Here is a 19,648-nt window from a genome sequence, read left to right as displayed (position 1 = left end):
CGATTTCAAGGAATATTCGCGCCGGCTCGGTCGTGCTTCAGGATCCGGTTACTTTGCTGCTCCAAATCAATCGGCGTCAATTGGCTCTTCTTTAACCATGATCGGATCATCCTCATCGTCGCCAACAGCACTCCCGACTACGACCCGTCTCGTGCCACCAGCGCCTCTTTCTACCTCAATGATCTCAACTCTGTGTCCTGCTCTTGGTAGAACCTCAGTAGCAAGCGCGATAGTTTCTATTCCAGCCTGGACTCTTTCGTCCTCTGGACCCCACGGCAGATTCTCAACATCGATTTCTCGATTGAGCAAAGACTTCAGAATGACTTCAGCTCCAGCCTTCGACATGACGACATTATCTTCTTTGCATCTTTCCGAGCAACAGCACTCCAAACAACCATCAATACAATGGCAGTCCTCAAGGCGATCGCAGGCTTGCGCCAATAACAGATCAATGAACTCGAAAGCTTTAGCTGCGATGCCAGATCCGTGTTGCCCGCCTTTGTCATCGTAGAAGGTCAGTCTAGCTGGTCGTTTCCGAGAGGTTTCTTTCTTGGCAAACTCTTTGATTGCTACTTTGCATTCCGTCTTGACGTCTCCTGGCATAGAGATGACGAAGTTTGGCATGAGAGATAGGATTGCATGCTCAGCTGCATGAATGCCGGCTGCGAGATTGAGGCGGCGAGAATTCAGGATCTCGACAGCGTTCTTTGGAACGTCAAGCCACATGCCTTTGCTGAAGATGATGATAGGAGGGTTGTCGACTTGGACAGCATCCAGAATGCGATTCTTCTTGTCGAGCTTGAAAAAGCCGAACACATTCTGATGAATCTTGATCGTGCCAAAGAATGCTCTTGACAACGAACCAGGAATGCGTCGTATAGCCTCTGTCTCAATGGGATCGATATCTGTAAAGTCGCGCTGTTGAGTAATCCAATCCACCTTGACAAATTCAACCTTGGCAATCATTTGCTCAGTGCTCATCATCTTGACAAGGTACTTATTGCCTTGATGTAAGAATATCCCACCTTCATAGATCGTGAAGAAGGCTCGAGATTGCTCAAGCTCTTCTAGAACAGTGTTCCGACCATTAGTGGTGTCAATGATAGCGAAATGGTTGTCTTCAGTGTCGCGGATTGCAACAGTGCGCGCCGGGTGAGGGAGAAATCTGTCGGCTGTGTGGAAAAAGCCCAGCTCGTCCTTTCGCAGCCTTTCAGAGCAAATTTCATCGAGGCCCTTGCCGAAGTATTTCTCATCTTCGTCAGCACGAATCGGCATCTCGAATGAGGCACACTGAATGTGTCCTTCTCGAACGAGCATATTTGTAAGGTCGACTTGCAGCTCACAATTGGGTCTGGTGAAGATCTCGTCTGGGTTGGCCATGAAGAACTGATCCGTGGGAAAGCTGTTGCCAACTAGAAACGAAGCGCTGTCTTTGTTTCTTCTTCCAGCTCTTCCAGACTGCTGCCGAAGATTTGCAATGGTATACGGGAAGCCGTGTGAGATGACTGCATCCAGACTACCAATGTCGACGCCAAGCTCTAGAGCACTGGTACCAATGATGCCAACAAGCTTGCCTTCAAACATCTCTGCCTCAATTTTCCGTCGATCTTGTGCTGTGTAGCCGCCACGGTAAGCCATGACGCGGGCCATCACCTCGGAGCGATTTAATGATGCAAGCTCGTTTTTCACGGCACCCAACAGAATCTCGCAGTGCTTGCGAATTACGCAGAACGCGATCACCCGCACGCCTCGCAGGATGAGTTGGCAGAACAGTCTTGCACACTCCATGAAAGAGTCGCCTCTGCCACTTGTAGGATCTGCTGGGTCTTTGTAGGGAGTGTTCCAGCACAAGAACTCCTTTCGACCACAGGGCGAGCCGTCAAAGTCAATCAACTTGACATCCTCAATTCCGAATATGGTTCGCATGTGCTCCTCTGGGTTTGCGACTGTGGCAGAGCATGAGATGAATTTGACCTTGTTGTTGCCTACAGCAGCACAAATTCTTCGTAGTCTCCGCATGATGAATCCAACGTGGGCACCAAAGAGGCCATTATAGACGTGCAGCTCATCCATGACCACATATCTCAAGTTCTTGAGAAAGGTGCGCCAGCTTTCTTCTTGAGGAAGAATGGTGAGATGGAGCATGTCGGGGTTGGTGAAGATGATGCGCGCTTCATCTCGAATGTAGTTGCGGTCTGCAAACGCGGTGTCGCCATCAAAAGTCTCGCAGACCAAGTCTTCCAAGCCGGGCAAGTAAGCGAGCATTGCTTTTAAACTGCGTCGCTGGTCTTGTGCAAGGGCTTTAGTTGGGAAAATGTACATAGCCCTAATTGATGGGTCTGTTTCCAACGCATTGAGCACGGGGAGTTGGTAAATGAGAGACTTTCCAGAACTGGTGGAGGTGGCCACAATAACGTTCTTGCCTTCGTTCAAGGCATTAATGGCCTCTGCTTGGTGACTGTACAAAGCTTGTATACTTCGTGTGTTGTACAGAGCGTTGACGAGATCCTGGCTAAGTTCAAAGTTCAGCTCGCCATAGACAGGCTGCTGCGGATCGAAGACTCGATGCCCGTCTGGCACAATCTGTCCGGTATACCATTCCAGTCCTTTCAACTCCTCAACAATTTCCGAAATGGTCTTTCGCTCTTCGGGTATGCTTAACGGCAGAGTGTCCATCGGAGCTGGAGTCGAGTCTCTTGTCTCTGGCGGGACCGGGATATGCTGCTTGTGTTCAGACTCCATCTTCTTGACCGGGTCTTCCTCTTTCTCCGCGCATTCATTCAGCCAAGCATTCACTGCAGAGGTGAACTTTGTGTTCCGCTTCTCGATCAGCTTCATGATGTTGGCCTGGCTGAAGACAGGCATCCTCAGATCTTCATTGCGGATCTTGTTCTGCGCCTTCATCGGCTCTCCAGTAACAGGATCAACCACATGTCGTTTGAGATCGCCGTCCACGTACTCGAAGTACAGAACATCGGCGTGTTCCTCTTTGCCCAACCCTTCTCGCACATTTCGCTCCTCTGTCGGATTTGACTGGAAGATATCTCCGACTGCCTTCTTGCCGCGCAGATCTTCTTCGCCCATAAGAGCAACTTGCAGCAGCGTCTCATCGACATAAAGAAAGTTGACCGCATGTGGAAGGAGCATCTTGACCTTGGCCACATCTTCGACCTTGAGCTCTCTTTTGATGTTGGCTTCCACAGTGCTGCGTAGATTCTCGATTGTAGTGGCGAAATGTTTACGCGTGCAGCAAAATGTGTATACGAGATTTAAGGCTCTGTGAACCTGCTGGAGAGTTGTGAACTCTGCTGGCCACGGCAAGGACGTGTGTACTGGAGCGGAGGAGGCGCTGCGTTCGAGCGAGGGCTTCTTCCCATTCTTGATCGTTCTTCGAGGCTTCTTGCCGCCGTCTGCGGCCTTAGTCGGTACTGTAGTCGTACTCGAATTTTCTGTAGACTGCGCATCTGTGCCATCGCCCTCCGTTGGCCGAGACTTTCGTTTCCGCTTCTTGGTTCTATCGACGTGTGAACCACGTTCGGTCGCCGCTTGCAGCTTGGCCATTGTGTCCCGAATTCCTATCCCGGATGATCCTGTATGCCTTGAAGTTTCATATCACCGCAGCTCATTGAAATGCCTGAAATGCCGTCAGGCCCGCGAGGCTTTGTGAATGGGTGGAGGGTGAATGAGAGAAATGGTGACGACACACCAGCAGAGTTCAAGCGCGTCGCGGGAGAGACGCCATCGCACGTGGACTGTGCATCGGGTCGGGCCGGGTCGTGTCGGCAAATGAAGGAAGAGAAGTCGTCCCTCAGCGATGCCAAGACCTGTCCTCTTTGCCTCGACAGTACTGCTGGAGACAGCTCGTAAGCATCACAAAGTCGCGCAAAGACTCTGACACCTCTGTCCGGCAAGCTGGCCTTTCTCATAAGCTGCTCGGAGCTGTGCAAATAAGTGTATCACAACGCGACTATCTTCCGCTCCCGAATTTCCACGCACTCCTGTGTGGCTTGATAATTCACAATGAGGTTACATTTCGAGAAGGAAGACAGTGACGCTGTAGTGCGAACGCGCGCGTTCGATGCTGCCAAATCGGGCCCATATGATCCGGGTCAGATTCAAGTTTTCTACGACAACAGAACGTTCGCAGGCCCTGAAGACAAGCTACCATTCTACCAAAGATACAAGCTCGACGCATTGTCGAGACTTGGACGCGCCGATACCTGGATCCCGCAAGATCTTGAGCCTGGAAAGATCCGGCTCGTATGGTATACTGTGCGTCTTATATCCTCAATTGACAGACATTATGGACGCTGACATGAGCTCAGCATGTTGGCAACGAAGGCAAACGCGACTTCCTGCTCCATAAATGGGAAGCTGTGAAGGAGATGTTCGACTCGCTCTCACAAGAAGGATTCAGGCCCATGATATGTGGCTACTCGAATGAGAATCCATTCCCGATGCTTGGCGGCGTAGAACCTCCTCCGCCACCGAAGAAAGCCGAGAAGAAGGAGCCCAAGAAGGCGAAGACCTGGAGCAACCATGTAGCTGGCCATGTTGAAGGCAGCACACCTCACGACCGAGTCATGGCCATTATTCAGGCGGATGAGAAACGAGAAGCAGAACTACGCGAAATTCAAGCGAGAGAATGGAAGGACGTCAAGAAGGTCAACGATGAGGAAGGAGGTCTGGCAGAAAAGGAAAAGCTGATTGCGTGAGGTTGGACTTGAGCCTGCAACGGCGTGGTGCGAAGAGCACTTTCTGGCATGTCGACCAAGCGATAGAGCCTGACTTTGAGCCTCAGGCCGGATTGTTAGGTATGTAGCGTTCTCGCATTTGTATCTTTTTCTTGGTTATACCGGTCTTCGCCCTTGTCTCACATGCCTACACCTCGCACGGGCCTGAAGCTGGGCGGCTTGGAAGCTTCCCACCCCACCCCACCTCGTCACTACAACTTGTCGACTACACTTCTCACAACTTTCATCCGAAAACATATCAACGCCGCAACCATGACGGGGCATGCCGCTCTTCGACGACTCAAGTGAGCGTCCCCTGTAGCTATACCATGAATACCGAGCAACACTGATAATGTGCAGAGCTGCCCATTCGGCCCGAAGAAAGCGAGAAGAGCACAACCAACAGACCTTCGGCTTCTTGAAGCTACCCACGGAACTTCGAAATATAATCTACGATTTGGTACTCGGCCATGACCAAGTAATCTGGCCAGGCCGTCAACTCAACGCTCCACTCATCCGGGAAGAGAACAACACCATTTATCTGAATCTTATCGCACCTGCCTTGAATGGCGATGCACCGATCGCTTTGGCGCAAGTGACCAGACTCATACGCGCGGAGGTTCTCAGATACCACTATGGATCCAACACGTATATTCTGTCGATTCACGATGACTTGATTGGAAGAACCACCAGCTGGATACGATCACGGCCACCCGAAGCTTTCACCGTGCTGGAGCGTGTCATTCTTCAAGACTGGTCCTTCACGAGGTGTCCGCAACTCTTGGACTTGAGCATCGAGTGTCCTTGCTGTATCTTGGTTTTTGGACTCAATCTTCACAACATGGCGATTGACTTTCCAACCCTTGGCATTGAAGATGCGAGCAACGCTGCGCCAGTTTTGAAGGCTGGACTCTGCGAATGGTGTCAAGTTCGGACAAAGAAGGTCTTAAGGAAGCGAAAGAAGCACATCGTCTACAGGCGACTGGTCAAAGGCTGGGATGAGCAAGGTCTGTGCGGCGAACGCATCGTGCAGCTGGTTCGTTGGTGGAAGGAGTACTCCAAGATTCGGCCTCAGGCAAGACTGAATCACTTTGCGGAGCTTGGACTAGAGGTCGTCGACAAAAGGTGAAGTGGCCAGCACTCAAGCCTTGGCTAACAAATATTAACATCTCGAGAGTTGGATCTCGCTGCTAGCTGCTATTTCTGAGTTTCTGCTTGTTGATGCGGCTCTTCCACTTCTCAATGCTCGCGCTGACCAATTAACATCATCTGAAATGAACTTACCAAGATATGAGACCCGCTCAGCAACATAACAAGCACCCGAATCCCTTTTCCAATTCTGGCCATTTCATAAAGCATGATCTCAAGACAGGTACGGGAGCCCTCGGCGCAACTTGATGAGGACCCACAAGAAGGCGAGACGAGAAATACTTTTCCTTAAATGACACAATTCCACCTCATGAACCACGCTCTGCGCCAATATTACCGTACAATGCCGACTCCGCGAACATAACCACGGCAAACAACCCTTCGAGCCACCCACGGCGCCAAAAAAAAAACTCAGAAATCTCCACGAGAGCTGTAAAAAAATCCCTCTCCCACACCACTCACCCAGAATTCTCATCTTCCCAAATCCACAACCATCACTCAAATCCTCCCCCCACTCATTCTTCCAACTGAACCCAACAACCCAACCCACCATGCCCACCCTCAAATCCCTCCTCCTCCTCCTCCCCACCATCCTCCTGCTCCTCTTACTGAGCACCGTCCTCGAAGTCTCCGCAAAAGAACGCTTCCGCGTAAAATTCTTCACCTTCCAAGGCCGCAACTGCGAAAAAGAGCAAGACGGCGACGGAACATCGATAAAAGCCGATCGCTCCGAATACACCGCAGAATGCCATCCCACGCGCGACGAGTTCGATGGGTTCATGTATTATTGGCAAGAACATCATTTTCGGGGGCAGAGTGGGAGTATGGAGTTTGGTAAGTAGTAAGAAGAAAAAAAAAAGAGAAAGGGAAAAGGGGAAAAGGGGGAATGGTGGAGCTGATTTGATTGAATTTTATAGGGAAATGTCAGATTGTTGTGTATAGGGATATGTGGTGTAAGACGGAGCCGGTGTATATTTTGACTGAGGTGAGTGTGGGAATTTTTGATTGATCTTGTTTTGGAAGAGTACTGATTTTTTATGGGACGGTAGGCCAATCTTCGACACAACTTCGAGATGTGTGCAGATTTCCAGGGCAGGAAGGGAGGGAGCTATAAGATCTGGTGCGAGGAGTGGCCGGGTGTAGGCACACAGAGGGACGATTAGAAGAGGGCGGAAAGAGAGCAAGCACCCGTAGGATACCAGGCAGAAGGAGTAGTTGATCGAAGTATTTGGCTTGAAATTCATTGTGATATCATTCCTCATCGCTGTGGGGTATATATACACATCGTATGTTGATACATTGCGCTGAACTAGTGACGGCCTTGCTGCTGCTTGGTCAAATGCCTCACAGCATCATTATATCATGCTTCATAAGCACCTCCGAGCTTACCGGCGTGCGATGTCGTGGCTGTTCATCCTCAGCGATGGTGTTGTTGAGATGAGCAGTTAGTACTGACCAGTGTTTGTCGAATTGCCACCAAGACCGACATTTCCAACGCCATGCGTTACACCAGTAACACCGCTGTCGTTGACACCACTGCCATAGGTGTGGTTGCCACCCATGCCACTGCCGGTAGTACCTGGTACATGGCTGCCAGCTGTGCCAGTGGTGTGGCTCACGCCTTGTCCGTAGTTCTGGCCTGTCACTGGATCATCAGGGCGGTCATTCCTGCTTGGGATGATCTTGTCCTTGATCTTTTCCATGCCTGAGCGGTTGTCGACGTGCCCACTAGAGCCATACTGATCATGGGTAGCCTGCTGTCCGGCAGCGTAGTCATGACGATCATGTGTATTGTGGTGACCGACATTAGCAAGACCTGCGGTCCCAGCTCCGGTGTGACGATCGTTGAAGCCCGAGTCGTGGGCAAGAGGTGTGGCTGCCGATGTAGTCTGGCCATGGTGGCCGGTGAGACTGTGCGAGCCTGTAGTCGTGGCGTGCGAGCCGGTTGTACCTCCAACACCATGTGTGGTATGGCTTCCAGTGTGTGAAGGATGAGATGTCTGACCATAATTCTCGCCCGTCAGTGGATCATCAGGCCTGTCGGTCCTGCTTGGCATGACCTTATCCTTGACCTTCTCCGTTGCAGTCCTGTTGTCGTGTGTACGAGACTGGTCATATGGCCCGTTGCCGCCTGCAATGCTTCCAACTCTTTCTCCGCCCGCAGTAGGAATGGCGCTTGGATTTTGTGCCGCTGGGTGACTACCAGGAACAAACTCGGTATCTTGAACGGCATTGTGGTGACGGCGATCTTCAGCAGCGTCAGCCATTGCTCTCTGACCTTTGGAGGTATATGGATCGACAGGTGTTCTGGCAGTGCTGTGATGCGTACCTTGTCCCACTGTGGTGCCGCCTGGCACGTGGGCTCGTGAACCAACGTCGCCAGCTTCCGCGCGGTGGCTGGAACCCAATGCGCTGTGGCCAGTGTGATGGCCAGTATGAGAGCCAGTGTGGGTGGTTCCAGTATGAGTGCCTGGTACATGGCTGCCGGAGTGGCCGCCAGTGATGCCATCATCTCGGCGCTCGCCAGTCACAAGCGGGTGAGTGCCGCCTGTGATGCCGCTGGCGGTGGAGCTGCCCGGAACATGGCTTCCAGTATGGCTTCCAGTGATACCACTGCCGGTATGAGTGTTGCCTACGCCGCTTGCAGAGTGCGTTCCTCCAATGCCGCTGCCAGTCGTAGAAGTGGTGGGATTTACGCCATACGCGCCTGTAGTGCCATGAACTGCACCAGTAGTGTTCGTTCCTGATTGCAGGTGGGATCCTTCTCCAGTAGAGGTCGCATGCTGTCGAGAAGAGTCAACACCCTCGTGCTGTAGCTGCTCTTCTGTAGTGTTGTGCTTGTTGCCCGAAAGCTTGTTCTCAATCTTGTCGAGGAGGCCCATGATTACGGGTTGTGAATGGGGTTGTGAATGATTGAAGAAGAGCACATATATCTACATCGAGGGACAAAGAATCGTGCCTACCTTCATCATGATGCGTCATTCTACCATGGCAGCAGGAACGTGGCTGTTCTTACCCTTGGCTGGTATGAATGGGACCACCTTCAGCCAACTCTGGGTGGAACTTGGCCATGGCATCAAGCAGCTCTTGCGTGTTTTGGCTGATCCCTCTGCGAAGATACACGAGCGTATGACGGTCGGACGGCAGAGAGCTCTGCGTGGCCAATGGGCCGTGCGCACGCGGCTCCAGCGCTTCGAGATGTCGTTAAGCAGAGCACGTCACGCGGGTCCAGTCTTGCGTAAAGCGCTCTGATGTGTTTGTTACGATTTGCGTCATGTCTTGAGGTGAAGCAAGGTGCTTGCAATCGTTGTGGCGGACAATGCCCTTTGCCAAGCTGGAGCTCCTGCCTCGCCTTGTTTTGAAGAGAAAACAGAGGGTCCGATGACGCTACGTGATGTCGGTCCATCTTTGAGGGCGCATGTGCCAATGTGACCAGCACCCGCCAAGTGTCATGGCGGGATATCAGGCCCGCTTCTTTTGATGGAACGAGTTCAATAGGCGTGTATGTCCATCAGCAGCTGCGAAGTCCGTGGCGATGTTGAAATGAAGGTGACTGTTTTGAGTGGTAGCGTAGACAAGGCTAGAGTGTTTATCGATAAGCGCCTTGGCAAGGTCAAGATCCTTGTTGCGTGATTGCTTCCTTTCCTTTCCCTTCCCTTCCCTTCTTCCCACGCTTGATGCGATGCTCACTCTTACGATACCCTGACGGAATGTCGCGAGCGCATGAACGGTCAGGAAGACAGCAGACCACTGAATTACCACGAACATCGCTCAGGACCGAGTGCAGCTACAATAGCTCGAACCGAAGGTGGTGGAGGGAGAGTTGGGCTCGAGGGACAAACCGACGATGAAACATATAATATAATGATCGCAAGCCATGAGCCCATCGGGGCCTGTCAGATATGCGAGTCTACCACAGCATTTGATTGTGTCCTCGATGACACAACTCTTTTGGCCCGCTTGGCTTCGATTGATCCGACCAGATCTGCAAAGCGTGTCGGCTCAAGATTGCAAGGTCAGTAAAGATATCAACACTGCAGAGCCATTAGGTCTGTAGAAATTGGATCTCGACTTGTAGATCTGGAAAGCTTGCCACCGTTCTGTACAGAAAGCAATACTCCTTGAGCGCCGGGACCATAGAGACAGCCCAACACGACACTCTTGCGCAATGCTGCCAGTACACTCCGGTGCAATCCGAGCTGTGGTCTGATTGTCGTATTGCGGACATGAGCGGATGATGTGGACTGTTGAACAAGAATGCATGGTCGGCTTATTCAGCGTCACAGACCCGAAGCGTCGGTGCTGAAGGAGACTGCCCTAACAGGGGTGCAAGAGCAGGTCTGAGCATATGCAGAATGCCCATGAACGTACCCTAAGTAGATTGCTTGCCTGAAGATGTTTGATTGATGAACAAGCTTCCCGATGCGGCATCGTGTCGATTGTACGAAAATGTCTGAGGTGGCAGGTTTCACCATGAATAATTCCAATGCCACAGACGAGGTGGTAAGAAAGACATATATTAAGGCAGCTTGGTCTTCGAAGAAAGCAGCTCATTAAGCTCACATAGACCCGACACGAACAACAATCCTTCTGACACTCTCAAGCCCTTTCTAACGACCATGGTTGCCTCAATCCGCAAGTACAAGGCCGCAGCGGTCAATGCCGAGCCTGGCTGGCTCAACCTCGAGCTCTCAGTTCAGAAGACGATTCATTGGATTAACGAAGCTGGAAAGGCCGGGTGCAAGCTCATTGCCTTCCCGGAGCTTTGTATGTCATTGTACTCGGGGACATGATCGATGACTGATCGGTGCAAGGGATTCCGGGCTACCCATACTGGATGTGGAGAGTCTCGTACCAGGAGAGCCTTCCACTTTTGAAAAAGTACCGCGAGAACAGCTTGGAGTCAGGCTCTCCTGAGATGCAACGCATCCGTGAAGCAGCCAAGAAGAACTCAGTCTTCGTCTCGCTTGGATACTCTGAGCTTGACTTGAACAGCCTGTACATCAGCCAGGTGATGATTGATCCGACTGGCAATGTCATCAATCATCGTCGCAAGATTCGTGCTACTCATGTCGAACGTCTCGTGTTTGGTGACGGTACAGGCGACACTACCTCGATGGTGGTCGATACCTCGATCGGCCGTATCGGCCACTTGAACTGCTGGGAGAACATGAATCCCTTCCTCAAGGCATATGCCGTCTCGCTCGGCGAGCAGGTCCACGTTGCCGCTTGGTTTGTACCATGGCCTACATCAACATCCGGACATACTGACATTGTTGACAGGCCTCTCTATCCACACGCTACCACTCTCAAACACCCAGACCCATACACTAACATCAGCGACGCCAATTCCGACATCGTCACTCCAGCCTACGCCATCGAGACCGGCAGCTTCACTCTCGCCCCATTTCAAATGATATCAGCCGAAGGCGTCAAGCTGCAAAATCCAGCAGGCAAGACGCCAGAAGACAACCACATCTACAACGGCAATACTCGTATCTATGGCCCAGATGGTCAGAGCCTGATCGAGCGTCCCACTGAGGACTTCGAGGGTCTGGTGGTAGTCGACATTGATCTCGATGAGACGCATCTCAGCAAGGCGCTGAATGACTTTGGTGGTCATTACATGCGACCTGACCTGATTCGACTTGTCGTTGACACCGACCGCAAGAACTCTGTGAGCCGCGTCAATGGCTCTGGAACTCATGAAATCATCTCCACGATGGAGAGAGTCGGCTTGAACAAGCCGTTGGAGTCTCTGGATACTGAGAAGGAAGACAATGGCGTACTAGTCTAGACCAGCGATTCCCTCCTTTTCAGGCTACATACCTCTCTACTCAAGAGTTTTTCGACATCAACTTCTTCTCGGGGCCTGCCCACTTGATCTCATACGTATCAATGCCTTCATGTTCTCCTTGCCACGCGTGCTTGTGCAGACCAAACCCTTCCGCCTCAGGCTGCGGGATTCGTGGGAACATGCCCATCTTCAGCACGACCTTGCCGGGATATAGGGCTGTCTCAGACTTCACCGGACTATCCGAGCCATATTAGCTTCCTGTTCACTTCACACCAGTCGCGTGATCGACTCACTTTCCGTCCTTTCCACAAAAGGATCTGTACACAGCATTGCCGCTGAGTGTCTCATAATCCTCATAGACCTTCAAAGTGCCGTCCCGATCTTCTATCTGAACCTTCTCGGCCTCGATCAACAAGTTGCTTGCGACGTATGAGCCCGCAACCTTTCTGCAATTGGCACAATGGCATAGATGTCCTCTCTTCTTGGTGAATAGCTCGCTGTCGTTGATCGTGACGGTGATGCTACCACATAGGCAAGAGCCAAGCAGCTTCTCGCTGAACTTGGACTCGTGGTGCTGTTTCGGATCGCCGGTGGGTCCTTTAGGCATGGTTGCTGTTGTGGAGAGGGATCTGGCTGTGGCTGCGAGGGGGGTTCAGAAAGAACGGAATTACACAAGTATCAGACTGAGAGACAATGCAAGAAGTAACTCGAGGCACTGCATGCCGAAGGCGAATTGACGTAGCTCATCATGGCGGCTCTAGACCAAGCTGCTCCGCACTTGTATCCTCCGTTCGACCAAAGCACCTCGTTTGAGTGTTCGTCTGGCCTCGAAGCCAAAGCCGCTGATGTGAGCATCGGTTGAAGACTCACAGGAGAGGCAAGAAACTGAGCACGTTGATGTGCTGGGCGTAGGAAGACGCGTCGCGTTCGAAGTTGATGGACACCATGCTCAAGCACAGGCATTTGGTAGCGTGAGGGAGAGGAAGAGCTCGGTCTCGGGTGTCTGAGAGCGCGACTGCCGAAGACAAGCCGAAGTGCAGTCGCGTCCAAGCGCGTCGGCCAGCGTGGATTCAGTACAGTCTCATCGCCACTTTCCATCGAGAAGTAGGAGATCGACGACATGCTTATGCTGGCATTGAGTCGCCATGCCTCACAGCGACGACGACTTTGGACTGGACGACGATGACACCGAGTTCTTGGCAGTTGCCACGCACGTCGAGGCATCACAGCAAGGTGCATTTCGCGCATCTCCGAGACCGACCAAGAAGCGGCGACTTTCGCGTCGAGCTCGTGCACCGCTCGATGAGCATAGTTCCGATGAGTTCGAATGGTCAGAGACGGACGAAGAGGCTCATAGCCCGCCCAAAGTCTCTACACAGTTCCAGAGCACGGCACCTCCACCAACACCGCCATCTCAAGCGATTCAGCATGGCATCGATCCAATCCCTTCTGGGGAAATCGAGGATTACAACTACTTTCCCGGCGAACTTGGACCCGTAGAGGACAATAGTAGGAATTCCAGGTTCAAGATTCATGTTCCTGAAAATGGCGGCAAGTTCCCAGACATGATCTTCACTCAGACTCAGCACGGCTTGGACGAGAACCCTGCGGCGTTTCGAGGAGCCGTCTGGAAACGCCCACCTGTCCAGCCTCCACCGACCTTTCCGAAGGATATGAACGGTGTCGTCAACGGCAAAGGAGTCGTGGCAGCTCAGTCGAACAAGGGCATCAATAGCTATTTTCAAGCCCTCCCTGGACGGAATGTCCGAGAAGAAGACGATGAAACCCTCGCCCGTCGACTGCAGGCAGAGGAGGATGTGGACGCTCGACGAAAATATGCGAAGGCGCACGTTAGTACTGGCACCCAGCAGATGTTCGACGCGACGCAGGACCTGGCAGATCTGCCAGAAGATGCCTTTTCCTCTTCGTCGCCAGAAAAGTCTCCGAGAAAGGACCATGTCATTGAGATTTCTTCTCAGATCACACAGTCGCAAGCTGTTCGCGCGCCTGGATTGCGAGCTCCGCAGAACGGTCTCAAGCAGATGACAATCTTTGGTCAGCCTGCTACACAAGATCTCTCTGCGTCGCAAGCGGCCAAGAAGAGACATGCCTGGCCACTTGCAAATCGCGATGAGCCCCCAACCCACCACAAGCTGGACGAAAAGGCAATGATCACCTGGGTGTACCCGACCAATCTTGGCAGTACACGAGATTACCAATACAACATAGTATCGCGAAGCCTCTTCCACAACACTCTCGTGGCACTTCCGACTGGTCTTGGAAAGACGTTCATTGCTGCCACGGTCATGCTGAACTACTATCGATGGACAACACACGCCCAGATTGTGTTTATGGCGCCAACGAAACCGCTCATAGCTCAGCAAATGGAAGCATGCTACGGTATTGTGGGCATTCCGAAACGAGACACTGTACTCATGACCGGCGAGACCGCGCCTGCGAGCCGAGCTGAGGAATGGCTAGAGAAGCGCGTCTTCTTCATGACGCCTCAGACGGTGATCAATGACTTGCGGACTGGCATCTGTGACCCGAAGAGACTGGTGCTCCTGGTCGTCGACGAGGCTCATAAAGCGACTGGTGGATATGCTTACACTGAAGTCGTTCAATTCATGAGACGCTTCAATAACAGCTTCCGCGTGCTCGCGCTGACCGCGACTCCTGGCTCTACAGTTGAGGCCGTTCAAGCAGTTATCGACAACCTTGGTATTGCACGAGTGGAGCTACGTACTGAGCAGTCCTTGGACATCCGCGAGTATACGCACGAGAAGCACACCGAGACTGAAATCTTCGACTTCAGTGAAGAGCAGCAACGTATCATGGACCTGTTTTCCAAAGTACTGAAGCCTGTCGTCGAGAAGCTCTGCAGCCAGAATGCATACTACTCAAGAGATCCAATGGCTCTGACTGCTTATGGCTTGACCAATGCACGTCAGAAATGGATGAGCTCGGATGCTGGCCGGAAAGCGCCAATGCCCATCAAAGGCATGATGAATGCTGCATTCACGGTTCTGTCAAGTCTTGCGCACAGCATTAGTCTTCTCAAACATCACGGAATCGGACCATTCTATTCCGGCGTCCTGGCTTTCCAACGCCAGGTCGAAAGCGGCGAAAGTAAAGGGAAGACAGCTGCTAATATTGCTCATGACGAGAACTTCAGCAAGATGATGAGCACCATTCGAACGTGGACAAACAATCCAGAGTTCATTGGGCATCCTAAATTGGAGTATCTCAGAGAGATCGTCCTCAACCATTTCTTGGACGCAGGAGAAGGCAGGCAGGGCAGTGACGTGCCTCCGAGCGCTACTCGCGTCATGGTCTTTGCCAGCTATAGAGACAGCACTGAAGACATTTGTCGGGTCTTGAAGCGTAACGAGCCTATGATCCGGCCGCAAGTCTTCGTTGGACAAGCAGCCTCCAAAGGTCAGGAAGGCATGAACCAGAAGAAGCAGAACGAGGTCATTCAAGACTTCAAATCTGGCAAGTTTAATACTCTCATCGCTACCTCTATCGGGGAGGAAGGTCTGGACATTGGTACTGTAGACCTGATTGTCTGCTACGACGCTTCTTCCTCGCCGATTCGCATGTTACAGCGTATCGGTCGTACTGGTCGCAAGCGCCTTGGACGAGTGTGCTTGCTTCTCATGAAGGGTAAGGAGGAGAAGGACTACGAGAAAGCACAAGACAATTATGCCTACATTCAGAAGAGTATTGCTGATGCCACGAAGTATTCGTACCGAGATGACCAGAGTCCGCGCATCCTGCCGAAAGAGATCAAACCTGTCGCGGACCAAAGGCCTGTTGAGATTCCAGTGGAAAACAGTCAGCCGGTGGATCTCAACGAGAAGAAGCGGAATGGGCGTGGCAAGGGCAAGACGAAGCGACCTCCGAAGAAGTTTCACATGCCAGACGGCGTTCGCACTGGCTTTACGAAGGCGTCCAGGCTTGGTAGCGATGCAGAAGCTGACAGTGAGGAAGATGCTGGACCGAAGCGACGGAAAATATCCACGGCTGTGAAAGCAGCGACGAAGTCAAAGCCGGTGTTTCGAAAGGCATCATTCACGCCGGAACCACCACCACCAGATATTGCAACGCTGCCGCCACTCGAAGATGTGTTATTGACTGCAGCGCAGCAGCAAGAGCTCGAGCAGCGGTATGCTAAAGTCACATCCAGTGACATCGATGGTGTCGTACGTGGTCCTGATATTGAGCGATTTCCGGCCAGACTGCGTAATCTAGGGGCAAGTAAACATGTGCGTCATGGAAAGTCGGCTTTAACGGTGGAAAAAAGCATGGCAGCTGTGCATGAGATGAGCACTGAGAAGTGCCATGGCCTCGAAGCAAATATTCATTTCAGTGACATAGAAGATGCCGGCCCCGCGCGAGTTCGTCTGGTCAGTCCACAGGTAGATGTGCCTGCGACTGGCCTGAAGTCCATCATTTCCGCGACGAGACGTCGACCTCTACCTCAGGAGCGCCAACCTCCCCCTGCAAGAGTTGCTTCTGCGAAAGCACCACAAAAGGCTCCACGGCCACATCCGGAGATCATAAGTTCAGGTAGTGAGAGTGGAGGCCGCAGCAAGGCGCCGCCACCAAAGAAGCCTCGAGGTCGGCCAAAGAAGACAATTGCCACTGCAGCGATTACCCACGACTCCGACGTCGAAGCTGAGTCATCGACTCGGCCTCCTCCTGCAGCAGCCAAGCCCAAAGCTAGAGGTAGGCCCAGAAAGAAGCAAGCGATTCAACGCGCGCATTCATATGGCTCCGCTGCCGGCGAGGGCTCATCTTCCGAACCAGAGCCTACTCCCGAAAACATGCGGATTGGTACGCAGGGCATCGATCTTGGCTCGCGAGATACCAGTGGCGAAGATGAGGAAGAAGAAGCCGACAGCGAGGATCAGGCTTTCATCGAAAAAAGCGATGAGCTGCAGATTGCAAGCTCGAGTCAGCCTGGCACGCAAGCTATCATTGCTGCTCATCGGCGGAAGGGAGGTCGACTCCAGAAGAAAGCGGCGGGGAAGGAAAATTCTCGGAGCGACGTCGAAGAGATTCGAGAGAGTGCAAGCGATGATGAAGTGCTGGGATTGGAGGCAGATGACTCGAGCGGCGATGAGCTGCAGGAGGTTCAGGCTGTTGCGAAAGTTCGGAAGAGACGGGTCATAGATGAGAGCGATGATGAATGATGTGTCGACATGAGGAGCTAGCCGCGCTTGCTGAAAGTTGATGTAGCTTCCACTGGGTATGATCAAGATGAAGTATACCGTATGAGAGTGTTGAAGGCGGGGTATAACTCATTCGTGCCTCGGCTGTACTGCGAAACGGAAGACAAGTGAGGTGAGGTGGCAAACAAGCGAAAAAAAAGCGGTAGAAGCTTCAGCGCGTCGCCGCTCTCGGCGTGTCTTCGAAGCCGTTTTTCCGCGGCTCAACATCCTTCGGGTTGCTTGATTCGGCTAAGATGGCGCGAGTCCCGCGTCGGGCCGTCTCATCTGATTACGATGCTTATCTGATCCCTCACTACCGAGCGCCATCGGCATCCCATTCGACGAAGAATCAAATTTGGCGCCAAACTCGCTCACGCCGTTTGTTCGGGAGCACCGATGCATGCGTGGGTGGGCACTGGGAAGGGAAGGGTGGCAGTGGCAGTGGCAGCGCAAGGTCACACGCATCAGACTTCCTTCCCTAGCGAGAGGCGTTTTGCAAGCTCCGCCGCGCTGCCCGCCATTCACTTCATTATCTGATCTTATCTCCCGACATCAGCTCGATCGTGATCAAGCTTCACTTCATTATCTGATCTTATCTCCCGACATCAGCTCGATCGTGATCAAGCTTCGCTTCACGACACGCCGTTGCGTTGGGGGCCGAAATGGGCGTTTTCAACCAGATCCGTGGTCGCAAGACCGAGAACGTGACTGCAGACGCCGCAATTGGATCCCGCGGAGTCGTCGACGACGAGAAGACCCCCCGGGACTGCACTCATTCCGACAGCGACTCCGACAATCTGAGTTTGGAGGCTCGCAATGAGAAAGAAATCCAGCAACACCCGGACAAAGTCACAGCAGGCGCTCAAGAGGGTGTTCAGAAAGCGGAAGCCGCAGCACTCGTCTGGACCAAGCCTGTCCTCTATGCGACCTTTGCCTGGTCAGTCGTTGCGAAGTGAATCCCGGCGCCCATGTACTGACGCTTTCGATTAGGATCTGGCTGTGCTTCTTCATGCTGGCCTTCCAATCCTCCGTCATGAGCTATGCCTCCGTGAACGCTTTCTCAAAGTTCACCAATGCCCCCGCATACACCACCGCACAGATCCTGTCGGGAATCATCGGTGGTGTCCTCAAACTTCCCATCGCCAAGCTCCTGAACATCTGGGGCCGCACAGAAGGCTACGTGACATTCCTGGCCGTCTATCTGCTCGGCATGGTCATTTTGGCCTCTGCCAATGGCCCAGATGCCTACGCCGCCGGATACGTCCTTTACTGGATCGGCTATGACGCGCTCTACCTGATCCTCGACATTTTCGTGGCTGATACCACTGGTCTGCGAAACCGAGCCTTCGCATGGGGTTTCGTCTCGACCCCCTTCATCTGCACCGCCTTCACGGGACCACGTGCAGCCAACTCGTTCTTGGCCATGACCACCTGGCGATGGGCCATCGGGACCTTCTGCATCGTTCAACCCGTCGTCTTCCTGCCACTGGCGTTCGTCTTCAAGTACTACCAGAAGAAGGCCGAGAAGATGGGTCTCTTCAAGCGAGAGTCCAGCGACCGCACCGCCTGGCAATCTTTCATGCATTACTTCCACCAATTCGACATCATCGGCGCGATTTTGATCATCGCAGCCTTCGTGCTCTTCCTCCTGCCATTCTCTCTTCAGACTTACGGCCGCGCCGCCTTCGACTCTGCCACCTTCATCGCCATGATCGTCATCGGATTCCTCCTCTTCTTCGTCTTCGCAGCGTGGGAAAAGTGGGGTGCACGCGTTCACTTCGTCCGATGGGAGCTGCTGAAGGAGCGCACGGTGCTCGGCGCAATGGTCTTGGCCGCCGTCCTCTTTTTCAGCTTCTACTCCTGGGATCTCCAGTTCTACAACTACGTCAAAGTCACCTACGCACTAGATGTGACCGATGCCGGATACATGACACAAATCTACAACGTCGGGTCGACCTTCTGGTCCGTCGTCTTCGGTGCCTGGGTCTACGCCACCAAGCGTTTCAAGTACACCGCCCTCTTCTTCGGTCTCCCACTCATGTTCCTCGGCTCTGGCCTCATGGTCCACTTCCGAGGCGGCGAGCACGGCATCGGATACGTGGTCATGTGTCAAATTTTCATCGCTTTCGCCGGTGGCACTCTCGTCATTAGTCAAGACATGGCTGTGATGGCCGCAGCAGATCGCGAGGGTGTGCCCATGATGCTTTCCATCCTGGGCCTGTCCGCGAGCGTGGGTGGAGCCATCGGTCAAGCCGTCTCGACCTCCATCTACGGAAACATCTTCCCCAGCGCCCTCGCACGTGCTCTTCCCGCTGATCTTCAAGGCAAGGTCTCAGAACTCTATCTCGGAGGATACCTTGCGCAAGAACTTTTCGTTCCTGGCACTACCATCCGAACCGCTGTTAACTACGCTTGGGGTCAGACACAGTACTACAGCTGCATTTCTGCTGTTGCCGTTCTCGTGCTTGGCATTCCTGCCATTGCTGTCTGGAAGAACTATAGAGTCGACAAGAAACAGAATAAGGGTGTTGTGATTTAGAAGGAAGGCATTGCCGTATATGGGAAGGCGTTCGTTACAACGCCGTCAGTCGCTAGGTGTAATTCATGTACGATATTCGAAAGAAACCCGTTCATCCTTTCGTTTTTATGTGTAATGACGGAGCCTGAAGTGCTTCTTGCGACTACGCTGGACAGGCCCGGTCTAGAGCAGACTCTACGAGATGGGCAATATGCTGCTAGCATTGACCACATTT

The 19,648-nt window shown here is 52.7% G+C and overlaps 8 protein-coding genes across 8 annotated transcripts; 5 read left to right on the top strand and 3 right to left on the bottom strand.

Annotated features, from left to right (window-relative positions):
- Positions 1-66: 66 nt before the first annotated feature.
- MYCFIDRAFT_177918 (uncharacterized protein) lies at positions 67-3,561 on the bottom strand (the record flags this gene model as incomplete). The annotated part of the gene is made up of 1 exon (XM_007931858.1): positions 67-3,561. One exon carries the CDS (start codon positions 3,559-3,561, stop codon positions 67-69), a length of 3,495 nt encoding a protein of 1,164 aa, XP_007930049.1.
- A 459-nt stretch (positions 3,562-4,020) lies between these two features.
- On the top strand, positions 4,021-5,862 carry MYCFIDRAFT_199100 (uncharacterized protein; the record flags this gene model as incomplete). Its single annotated transcript, XM_007931857.1, has 3 exons — positions 4,021-4,272; positions 4,326-4,711; positions 5,094-5,862. The coding sequence occupies 3 exons, from the start codon at positions 4,021-4,023 to the stop codon at positions 5,860-5,862; spliced, it is 1,407 nt and encodes a 468-aa protein (XP_007930048.1).
- Positions 5,863-6,023: 161 nt separating this feature from the next.
- Positions 6,024-6,781, top strand: MYCFIDRAFT_177915 (uncharacterized protein; the record flags this gene model as incomplete). Its single annotated transcript, XM_007931856.1, has 4 exons — positions 6,024-6,105; positions 6,136-6,220; positions 6,298-6,716; positions 6,756-6,781. 4 exons carry the CDS (start codon positions 6,024-6,026, stop codon positions 6,779-6,781), a joined length of 612 nt encoding a protein of 203 aa, XP_007930047.1.
- Positions 6,782-7,327: 546 nt separating this feature from the next.
- MYCFIDRAFT_79606 (uncharacterized protein) lies at positions 7,328-8,764 on the bottom strand (the record flags this gene model as incomplete). The annotated part of the gene is made up of 1 exon (XM_007931855.1): positions 7,328-8,764. One exon carries the CDS (start codon positions 8,762-8,764, stop codon positions 7,328-7,330), a length of 1,437 nt encoding a protein of 478 aa, XP_007930046.1.
- A 1,737-nt stretch (positions 8,765-10,501) lies between these two features.
- MYCFIDRAFT_57691 (uncharacterized protein) lies at positions 10,502-11,738 on the top strand (the record flags this gene model as incomplete). The annotated part of the gene is made up of 3 exons (XM_007931553.1): positions 10,502-10,649; positions 10,697-11,114; positions 11,166-11,738. 3 exons carry the CDS (start codon positions 10,502-10,504, stop codon positions 11,677-11,679), a joined length of 1,080 nt encoding a protein of 359 aa, XP_007929744.1. The 3' UTR covers positions 11,680-11,738.
- Positions 11,720-12,286, bottom strand: MYCFIDRAFT_63967 (uncharacterized protein; the record flags this gene model as incomplete). Its single annotated transcript, XM_007931595.1, has 2 exons — positions 11,720-11,915; positions 11,973-12,286. 2 exons carry the CDS (start codon positions 12,284-12,286, stop codon positions 11,720-11,722), a joined length of 510 nt encoding a protein of 169 aa, XP_007929786.1.
- A 1,264-nt stretch (positions 12,287-13,550) lies between these two features.
- On the top strand, positions 13,551-15,959 carry MYCFIDRAFT_142855 (uncharacterized protein; the record flags this gene model as incomplete). The annotated part of the gene is made up of 2 exons (XM_007931854.1): positions 13,551-15,642; positions 15,718-15,959. Coding segments are annotated over 2 exons (2,334 nt in total), but the record flags the coding sequence as incomplete, so codon positions are not given.
- A 1,524-nt stretch (positions 15,960-17,483) lies between these two features.
- MYCFIDRAFT_71925 (uncharacterized protein) lies at positions 17,484-19,536 on the top strand. Its single transcript, XM_007931615.1, has 2 exons — positions 17,484-17,832; positions 17,886-19,536. The coding sequence occupies exons 1-2, from the start codon at positions 17,558-17,560 to the stop codon at positions 19,432-19,434; spliced, it is 1,824 nt and encodes a 607-aa protein (XP_007929806.1). The 5' UTR covers positions 17,484-17,557; the 3' UTR covers positions 19,435-19,536.
- The last annotated feature ends 112 nt before the right edge of the window (positions 19,537-19,648 follow it).

The sequence above is a fragment of the Pseudocercospora fijiensis genome, assembly GCF_000340215.1.
Source record: "Pseudocercospora fijiensis CIRAD86 unplaced genomic scaffold MYCFIscaffold_8, whole genome shotgun sequence".
Classification (NCBI taxonomy): domain Eukaryota; kingdom Fungi; phylum Ascomycota; class Dothideomycetes; order Mycosphaerellales; family Mycosphaerellaceae; genus Pseudocercospora; species Pseudocercospora fijiensis.
Note: the sequence above shows the minus strand (reverse complement) of the source record. Positions and strands in the feature narration are given on the sequence as shown.